At 42.1% G+C, this 10,993-nt stretch overlaps 1 protein-coding gene across 3 annotated transcripts in view; it reads left to right on the top strand.

The window, feature by feature from the left end:
• The first annotated feature begins 1,307 nt into the window (after positions 1–1,307).
• Positions 1,308–10,993, top strand: part of LOC308397733 (uncharacterized protein) — a 48,850-nt gene continuing 39,164 nt past the window's right edge. Inside the window, exons 1-3 of one of the 3 annotated variants that reach the window (XR_013971834.1) lie at positions 1,308–1,735; positions 5,354–5,418; positions 6,803–7,561. Coding sequence is in view for 2 of the 3 variants with exons in the window: in XM_080883811.1 (XP_080739937.1) it covers positions 2,160–2,300; positions 6,803–7,567; positions 7,885–8,577 (1,599 nt within the window). In the remaining variant the exon portion in view is untranslated. The other 2 variants (XM_080883812.1, XM_080883811.1) reach the window with 2 other exon arrangements.

The following is a 10,993-nucleotide window of genomic DNA, read 5'->3' as shown; positions in this document are numbered from 1 at the left end:
GATAAGCTGTAGAGAGTGCGTCCAAAAAGAGAAACCAGAAAGAGAACCTGTTTTATTAATAACCTCTTGCAAATAGAAGAATATGAAAAAAACAACAACAAATAGGATAAAACCTTTAAATCACTTGAATTTTTAAAATCACCATCATCTGTTAACACAAATTTGATCATTTCAAATTTTTGTTTTCATTTTCTCTTCCCAGTTACTTCTTTCTCATTCTCTTCATTCTCCTTGTCACCTTACGTCTCACTCCTTAACTGAAGTTATAGTTCTAACATAAGAAGTCCCACCAACGTCCTTTATTTAATCTCTGTGTTGTCACAGTTATTATCATCAGATCAGACATGAGACCCAGACAACAACATAAGTTTACAAGCTAACATCATGTCAGCTAACATTAGACGATAGCATCATAAACTTTAAATTACTTTGCCTCTGATCAACAGTTTGATTACATTCTCACATCACAGGTTTATTTGCTAAGTGTGAGTCCGCCCACATTAGATCCACTTTTCAGCAGGTGGAATAATTTGTAGTATATAGGTAATACATCAACAATGCTGCCGTGGCTAAGTTAGGAATATTTATAATGTCATTTCCAAAACTTGCATATGATCTGCAATTTGTAGCAGATCTACTGACTGTCACAGCAGCTGGAGCAGTCTCAAATGCAGGTCAGTCCACTGCTGCCCCCTGTGGCCAAGTGCCATAGCTACTGCTGGATGAACTCGTGACACATCTGCACCTGTTTCTATGAACACATTGAGTCTGAGTGGCTGCACTTACACTGGTGCATTCAAACATATTGAAAGATGCCAGCAATGTGGATTGTCAAGACTCAAACCAACCGTTGAGCAAAGACAGCAGATCACTTGTTTCTGTTTGTTATACAGCCAGATTTACTCGTGACACACATGTGCAGCTGCTTTATCACCTATTCTGAATTTGTTTCAAGCACAATACATTTGTTACACATGTTGGGATATTGTGTTTGTTATAAATGTTATATACCTGTGTGGTATGTGACTTGTGTTGCCATGACGCCAGGTCTCTCTTGGAAATGAGATTTTTAATCTCAATGAGATTTTTTTTTACCTGGATAAATAAAGGACTAATTTTTAACTTTCAGTGTTTTCCGGTCTTCCAAAAGAAAAAAAACCTTCAACTACATGACATGTAGTTGTGTATTTGTTTTCACCTTATCATACACTTGAAGTTTTACAAATCACCACTTCTTTAGTGAATATCATTTCAGTCTCAGACGATCTCGTTTCTCTTACAGAGGTTGAATGCACCATCTGCGGATGGCGGTACCACACAGTGTGCGTGGACTTCCCCTGCACAGAAGGCAACTACAAATGCTGTGAATGCTAAATAAACGGAAACAAATGATCCCTGTTGTCTTTGCTTGATGATTGGTTTGAGTCTTGACAATCCACATTGCTGGCGTTGCATCTTTCAATGCCAGCAATGGCAGGTATCAGTGCTCAAACCTTTTGTGTTTGTTTCCAACAAGTTGCCCACCTCGGGAAACAAAAATGTGTTCTTTTACTTGTCAGATGAACATATGAGACACTTTGACTCTTCAGTGCAGTGTGGAGCCTAACAAAGATCTGTTTTGTGTCCCAGCTGATCAGCAGGAGGAGGAGAGTCTGACGGAGCAGCAGAGGAACATTTTCAGCTACTTGGACTCAGCTCAGCCACTACAGAGGAAACAATGAGCTCAACACAGAAGGTGACAGACAGAGCAGGACCATATGACCAAAGATATTTATCACCATATACATTTGAACATTTGCCATAACGATGTAGCTGACGATAGAATTGACAGCAGACAAAATACTTTACAGCTGCACAACTTTATTAAAAACCCATCAATGTATTTTCACTGAAACAAGCAGCTGTTGTTTATGTGCATTAAAGTTATATAAAAATGTAACAGTGCAAATGCAAATTCCTCGCTGACAGTTTAACCAAAAGGCGTTTCCAGTGGAAACTGGCCGACACATCCTGAGCATAACCATGTATAATATCCACTAAACTTCAGAAGAGGTTATACAGTCGTGGCCAAAAGGTTTGAGAATTGCATAAATATTGGAACCTGGAGAAGTTGCTGCTTAAGTTTTTATAATAGCATTTTGCCTGCACTCCAGAATGTTATGAGGAGTGATCAGATGAACTGCATCGTCCTTCTTTGCCATGAAAACGAACTTAATCCCCAAAAAGCCTTACCACTGCATTTCATTGCTGTCATCAAAGGACCTGCTGAGACCATTTCAGTGATCGTCTTCTTAACTCAGGTGAGAATGTTGGCGAGCACGAGGCTGGAGATCATCATGGCTGTATCCCGATTCAGGTTCAGCAGCTTTAAAGTCCTCAAGGGCCGCGTCCTCAAGGGCCGCGTACTCAAAGACCGCTAAGGCCGAAGTGCGAGGCTCGTAGGCTCGTGAAATGGGACGTCTAGCCTCCGTCGCGCTGCCCAGGTTGCCTAGCAACCATGATACTAACAGCTGGAAACGTTTCATACAGCTTTGTTTGACAGAAATGAAGGAGAACATATTTAGTTCATTTGTTTCTACATGAGCTCTGTGTGATTTGATGAGTATCTGAGGCTGAGACCACAGGACTGTGAAACATGATTGTTGGGCTTCATTTCTGTGCTGAACAGTCGTTTAAGATTAGCTGTAAATAACAATTAGCTGATGTTGTTCATGAGACTAAAGTCATCTCACTGTGGTAATGTAAATATAATATGGCCAATATTATAGTTATTATATTAATCACTTCACTCACAGACAAGTATCTGTGACAGTGTGTATACAGATGTATCATATATAAGAGACAAATATTGTTCATTTAATATGTTGGTACTAAATTTGGCTCAGTGCTTACATATATGTGTAAAAAGCAAATGTAGGAGCTGTGATAACTGTGTCTGATAGAATGAAGAGTAGACTGATATATGAAATATTCCTTTATTGGGTGAGAAAATCAGACCATGTCATAACTGCTTTAAGTCACACAGAATAGATATCAGAGCCTTAAACAGGCTGACTTCTGCTAAATGGGTCAAACTGGGCAGAAAGTCTACAAACACATAACATCCTTATAGAATATGATGTAACACTATAGATCAACTTAGCTCAGAATATATAAAGCATATAAACAGTTACAGCAATATGATGCAACAAACACAGCAGCTACTGATCCAAAATACTCAAAGCTTCATAGAACTGAAACCAACATTTATTTTTAGCTCCATCCTGCTGCTGATACAGACTTTAGGTTTCTGAACATTAAACTTGTTGCTGCCTTTCATAGTGTGTAACTTGAAGGCCCTGAGTACTTTCTCCCACACTGGAAACACTGGGATGATCACATTATTTGAACATTACCTAATAAGACTGATTTAGCACAGACAGTTATGTTAAACTTTCCTAGCAGTCCTTCACAAACAGGGAACAGTCTGTCTATTCTCTCCATCTGTCAGCTGCTGCTGGCTCTCCCTCCTCCTCTTCCTCACACACTGCTGAGTTTGTCCTGGTGGATCATCAGGGCTGCAAAGCCTCACAGATGATGTGCAGCAGTGGGTCCCTCAGTCTGTCCTCACTCTGGACACTTGCAGTCGTCACACATGGAAATCAAATGTGTGATAAGCTGCAGGATTCAAACACAAGTGTAACTTATAAACACATGTTCATACTTTTATTCCACAATCAGAGAGAAAGAAACAGAGAGAGAGTGCAGGACAGACAGACAGGTGACAGTCTCAGGTGTACACACTGCTACACAACAGCACCAGAGAAGCAGGATTTAGTGTTTGTGTTATTACGAGTGTAAACAAGAAGAGTTCCAGATGGTGCAGTGGACACATGTGTGACTGCTGTGATTAAAGCATCTTTCTTTCAGCTTAACGAGTGAACCGTCAGCTCGTTCAAACACACGTTAAAGTGCGTTTGGCTCGACACCACCGAACAGAGGCAGCAATATAACACAGCTAACATTAACAGTGCAGTGAATCCTGCTTGTGCCGTGATGTTCAGGACTGCAAACCGAGCAGCATCACTGACTTTCAGCTTGTTGTGTTTGTGGATATATGACTGACTTTAATTATCCACAAAATCATCACATTCTCTGTCAGATTAAGGTCGACTATTGAACGGCGTATATTTTAAAGGCTTTAAAACCAAGTTAACGCTGAAAGTACAAACATCACTAATGTCACATAACTCTGCCGACAAGGCATAGCTATGGCTATGAAATGCTCTTTGTGTATCACTTCTTCATTATGAAAGATGTCATTAATGCACTAGTAATGTCTCATCTGGAGTATTGTTCAATCATTTGGTCAGCAGCTAATAAGACAGATCTTAACAGACTTCAGTTAGTCCAGAATAAGGCGTCCAGATTAGTGTGAAGATGTTCATACTATACTAATATTGATCAAATGCATAATAACCTTTCTTGGCTTCCTGTACAGGCTAAAATATTCTATGGCTTACTTGTAGTTCTAAAGAAAGCAATTCTGTTAAACACACCACATTTATTCTGCTCAGCTGCAGTATCCAGATGAAATACATCATCATATTACACAGTTTTCAACAAGCTGCAATTTAGTAAATGCTCGAGTTAAAAGTAACGTTTTGTAAAACTGTTACATTTAGAGCAACTTTTAAGTGGAATAAGTTGCCTTAAAAAATTAGAGAATTATTCAAAACTTCAATGAACACTTAAAAGCCGATTTACAGAGCTTTTAGTTGTTGTAAATATTGTAAGACATGATTTGTTTTTGAAATTTGTGTAATGTGCCTCAATGTTATTGATATTATTATTATTGATTGCTTATATTTGAACAATTGTGAAACCTCACTGTGGATGTAAGAGTGAAATTATGTGGATATCTTGAATCCACTTTATTGTGTAATATTTTATGTGAGTATTTGACGGAAGACGAGCAACATCTGTTGTGGAAGCTAACAGGGTTCCTTTAGAATAAACAAACATAGGATTTATTATCACTGAATAATTCTGTATAAATCTATACAAATTATAGAAATATGTAATAGGAAACAACAAAATAATCAAAATTATAAAATTGTGTGTGTGTGTGTGTGTGTGTGTGTGTGTGTGTGTGTGTGTGTGTGTGTGTGTGTGTGTGTGTGTGTGTGTGTGTGTGTGTGTGTGTGTGTGTGTGTGTGTACAATCAGGAGGGATGGGCATGATTTTAGTGTTTGAACAGTCATGAATTATCTTTTTTTTTTATTTAAGTGACATCAGAAACAGCAGTATGCGACATCACGTGATGGCGGAGCTTCAGTTCATCCTTTGTCATCTTTTTTTTTTTTTTTAATAGGACAGGGGAAAGAATGAAAGAAAGAGAGGGAGAGAAAGAAAGAAAACCAAAGGGGAGAAGAGACGGTGAGAAGGGGGGGAAGAGAGAAAAAAAAAACAAACAACAAAAAAAACTCCTGGGTCACCTGTATGGAGAAAAAAAACAAACAGAGGAGACAGCAAACAACAAAGAGCAACATAATAATAGAAAAAAAAAAGCACCATCACAATAAACTAGCTAGTCATAGATATCAATAGTTATTATTAAATAATAGACGATATTGTTCAGCACGCAAGATAGACAGCGCACAGTGTGCTTTGAGGCAGCAGCCAAGAAAGCTTTAGTCCGCGTCTGTGAATACACATGTGTACACCTGTGTGCATACCTGTGTGGATCAGCATGCTTGCATTCCAAAGGTTTCTCCATGTAATGATCTGCTAGGGAGTGTGGGGAGCCACAGCCCCGTCCTTTATGGTATCAAGCGGGTATGGAGATCAAAACTCCAGACATCCAGGGGCCCCCAGAACACAAGAGACCAAGGAAGACCCACAGAGGGGCAGCTGCGCCACTGTCCCAGTAAGAGCTAAGGAGAGTCCCAGATGAGGGCTCATTCAGCAGCCGCGGAGCAGAAGCCAGGGGGAGTTGCAGTGATGCGCCCGTGAGCTCCGCCGGCAGCCAGCTGTGCCTGAGTGACCGAGCCCCAGGCCGAGAGGCCAGGGGCTCGGTCACCTCTGAAATGGCCCGAGCGAGCCGCCAAGGAGTGAGCCGGTGTGTACCCGGACGCCCACCCCCAGATACAAAGAACCACCAACGCACCGACACCTGAGGGAGTCCGCCACCGGCAGGGGAAGTGGTGGTGGGTGGAGATAGGCCTCCAAACCTTGGAAGGCCCGAGATGTCCCCAGAGAGGTGGTGTCTGATACCCAACCTGACATATAAATACAAACATACAGGCACACACAGACACAAACATCCATTCCCACCCTCATGCTCTCATGTGCACTTCACACTCAACCGAGGTGGAGACAAATATAAAGAGACACTGTATACGCGATCACACTCCCCAAGCGTACTCTACAAACCGGGTCTAGGTACCCTTGCCCCTGGAGGGGGGAACTGCACCCAGACCCAGGTGGTGTTACCCTTTTCCCTGCGGTGGGGAGAGGCAGACCGCCCCGACTCCGCAGAAGCAGGGACGCCCCACACCCCAGACCGCAGCCGGACGGCCAACTCCTCCTAGCCCCCCCGCTCCAGCAGGCCGCAGAGAACGGGGGTGAGAGAATTATCTTTAACAGCAGGTTGGATGTAATGTGTTAGAACTACCAGCAGGTGGGGATAAGAGACCTTTAAGGTGTTTGGTGCCACGCTCCACCTTCAGGTTTAAAACTAGTGTTAATGGAGTTTGAAGGTTGAGTTTGTTCCACGACTGCATTTCACTCACTGCCTCTGTTTGTATCTCTGTCACTGCAGGACCAACATGGAGCCAGAAGTCAGCGCTCTCAGGAGGCCGACAAACCTCACAGAAGAAAGGGAGAGAAAAAACACACCTGTGACGAGTGTGGGAAGGGTTTTACTCTGAGGGCTAAACTAAAACAGCATCAGGTCATCCACACTGGAGAGAGACCGTTCAGCTGTGACTTGTGTGGGAAGGGTTTTACTGTGAGGGCTTCACTAAAACAGCATCAGGTCATCCACACTGGAGAGAGACCGTTCAGCTGTGACTTGTGTGGGAAGGGTTTTACTGTGAGGGCTTCACTAAAACAGCATCAGGTCATCCACACTGGAGAGAGACCGTTCAGCTGTGACTTGTGTGGAAAGTCTTTTTCCTTGAAGCGTTCCCTAAAAAAACACCAACTCATCCACAGTGGAGTTAAAGCGTACAGCTGTGATCAGTGTGGCAGAGCTTTTACTCGCAGTAGCAGCTTACAGAGTCATCTAGTTACCCACTCTGGAATTAAGGCATACAGCTGTGACATCTGTGGAAAAACTTTCAGCCAGAGAGGGAACCGAAATAAACACCTACGCATTCACACCAGACATGATGTGTACTGCTGTGAACAGTGTGGCAAACAGTTTACAACAGACGCACACTTACAACGACACATGTTTACCCACACTGAGGAGAGACCTTATCAATGTGACCTGTGTGAGAAGACTTTTAAAGCTCCACATCACCTGAGACGACACCAACAGATCCACACCAGAAAGAGAGTCTACAAGTGCAGCTACTGTGAGGTATGTATTTATATTGTTATCTTGTCATTTTAGCCTGACTGTTTGGAACAACTCTGCTCATTAAACTGTGTTAGCATGTTAGCAATTCTACTGCATGGAAAAGCAGCTCTGAGTGATTATTCAGATTTTCCTTTCAGTTATGATTTTAGTATTACTGTAGTATTATGGTGGTAGTATTGTAGTTATTGCAGCCCAGTAAACTGAGTGTGTTAACTGAAACAGTCAAATGTAGTTGGACGTCTGCAGAGATGCTCTTTATTTCAGGCGACGTTCAGGATACAAGGACTGACTTACACTGTCTTTGTGTCTTTGTTTAGAAGCAGAGCGACACAGATGGATCCAGTTCTCAACCCTGTCATCACTGTGGTGGTGGGAAAGACTTTCATTGTGACCTCTGTGGAAAAACTTTCAGTCGGCAAGCTGCCCTTAAAACACATCAACGTAGACACACTGGAGACAAACTGAAATACTGCAAAGAATGTGGGAGAAGCTTCACCACATCACATCACTTAAAACAACATGAACTGATTCACAGTGGGGTTAAAAAGCACCTCTGTGATCAGTGTGGGTCATCCTTCACCACTGCATGGAAGCTTAAATCACACAAACGAGTCCACACAGGAGAGAAACCACACAAGTGCAGACACTGTGAGAGAAGCTTCTCACGGTCAGGTCATCGTAACATTCATGAACGAACACACATAGAAGGAAACTACAGCTGTGACCAGTGTGACAAGAGCTTCAGGAATCTCAGTTCATACTCTGCACACAAACGATCCCACGTTACTAATAAACTGTTTCACTGTTACCAATGTGCCCAAACATTCACCTCATTGTCTGCTCTGTGCAAACATCAGCGTGATCACTCAGGGCTGAAATCACTCCCATCACTGGATCACAGTGAATCTGAAGACACAGAAAGATCCTCTGGTTTCTGTGTCAGACTCAAAAAGCTTGAGATCAGGCTCCACAGAGTTCAGATAGAATCATTTAAACTTGTGTTGAACTGAACTGGTTGCTGGGCTGAACTTCTACATAATACAGATCTACATGGGATCTTCTTTTCTGTTGTTTTACTGAGTCAGTTTTGTCGTTTTTTCTCTGTCCTGGTTTTGCTCGTCTGTAAATGATTGAAACTCAGTCAAATAGTTCATTGTTCTCCAGCAAAACGTTTTGGAAACTCATGTTTAACCTTTAAAACTCTGACATGTTTTAGCACACAAGGCTTCATCGGGGAGTTCACTCATGATTGGACCATGAGAACAAAGGTTTTTAGTTCTTTCAAAGAGAGTCTTGGAGATGTTTGATGTTTCTGTTTTTCTGAAACCACCTGAAAGAAAAACTATTTTTCTTGCTTTATGTAGTGTGGAAGTTTTTAATGTTTCTTCATCTGTGATGTTCTTGAATGTGTTCACGTGAAGATGGTACAAATAAACTGTCCTTTCAGCTTTAGCTCCTAATTTATTCATTATTTATGGATGTAGCACAGCAGCCGTCTCTTGATTAACACATGGAGGGCTCGGGATCTGATGGTGTCGTCTCCCTAATTTGCCCACTCAGTAAATCTCACTCATGGCCAAGAAATTGAAATAAACCTTGTTTCCCTGCTGGATAGTGATCCACTGTAACTCTGCTCCTCCTTCCTGTTTAGGATTTCTGTGGCTGAAGTAAAATTCCCTCCATCCATCACTTATCCCAGCTAACCCAAAGTGAAATAAAGTTTTGCTCATCTTAAAAAAGCATTACAATAATGGGCATTACCAATGCAAACTGAATGATACAGAAGATGAAAGAAGAGACTTTGACGCATCAGTGTAGCGCGTCTGGCGCGTTTGACTCGCGAATAAAACCACGCGCGTGAGTTTTTGTGTTGCATTTTGTGCATACGCGCGTTTCGCGTCTACCGCTCGAGTTGGAAAAATCTGAACTCCAGCGTCAAATCGCGCCGCGACAACCAATCAGGAGCCTGGTGACGTGGCTGTTACCTAGGTCAAAGGGGCAGATCCAGCCAAAGCCTTTCATACTTCAATGGAGGGGAAGGCTAATCAATGCGGTAGCAAACAACTCGGAGCTGTACAACACCAGCTGCTTTCAGTACCGAGACAGGAATAAAAAGGACCGAGCTTGGAGGAAGATATGTGAAGAGATCGGGCAACCTGGTAAGTTCATTCATTTCTCTTTTGAAAGTTTTCACTGACCCGGGGAAGCCGCACAAAAGCTAGCAAGCCACCGCTATTTTCCCACTGACGTACAAATACCGTTCTGCTTTTATGCATGTTGTCATTTAGGAATATATTTTATTGTCTATTAATAAACAGCACACAGTGGTCCCGCTGTTCATCCGTCACTGCTTTGCTTTTTCGCTGATTTTTTATTGCACAGTACAGCATTGCATTCTGCAGCCTGATTGACAAATCTCCTGCGCTTGCCAAATTTATCACGTTTGGTTTTGATAACCATCGCGTCCAATAGAAAAAACAGCACAAAAACACCCATAACTATGAGCCTCATTCGGAAATAGACACCTGCACCGCGAGGGAAAAAGGCGCACGAAAGTGGCGGGCAGATGAAGACAAACCGCGGCATAATAATACTTTTACGTTTTGCAATCTACAAAGGTTTGCACTTTGAGAATCAATTGTGAGAACTGTGATCAATGTTCATGTGTGTGTGTGGAAAAAAAGTGTATAAAGTGCGTGGCCAGGGGCTAGTTATTCTGAGAACCCCTGCAATAAATGAGGGACCACTGTCTACTCTACGATTATTATATCCAACCTGTTAACATTTAATACTGTATTGATAGAACCAACTGATTCTGCAGCAGAGCATCCCCAGTCCCTGAGCTCCTGCTGCTGCACCCACAGATATGTACAGCAAGCACTGATACCTTTTTAGTCGGTGGGATTCCCTTGTGATCACCTTTACTAAATATCTACAACCAATCTGATTATATCCTGTTATTGTTTTTTTTTTTTTTTCAATGTTGAAATTAAAATCTAGTAGCAGCCTTCTCATTTCTTTGTGTTTTGTGCTGTTTTACAGGCCCACAGGGGAGGACGGCTCCGAGGCAGATGAGGGACGGGTCCCAGGACGGTCCATCGGCGGTGGAGCTGGCCACCCTGGTGTCCCTGAAGAGTCCACACCAGTCTCCAATGGAGCATTTCCTCCTCAGCCTTGTTCCTGCTCTGGAGAGCAGCTGGTCCTTTTTATTCCTGTCTCTCTGTAAATTCTTATATTTTATATATTTATGTTTAATGTTTTTCTGTGTGAGACTTTTAATATTATTTCAAATAAATGTTTATAATGACTAATGTCTCAGTTCTACTACACAGCAAATGTTGGCACACAACTTGACACATGTAGAATTTATTTCATATTATACTAATGACAAAATATACTGATACAGTGGGATGCAGAAGTTTGGGC

The sequence above is a fragment of the Rhamphochromis sp. 'chilingali' genome (assembly GCF_963969265.1).
Source record: "Rhamphochromis sp. 'chilingali' genome assembly, chromosome: 1".
Lineage (NCBI taxonomy): Eukaryota > Metazoa > Chordata > Actinopteri > Cichliformes > Cichlidae > Rhamphochromis > Rhamphochromis sp. 'chilingali'.
This window is presented reverse-complemented; position numbering and strand designations above follow the sequence as displayed.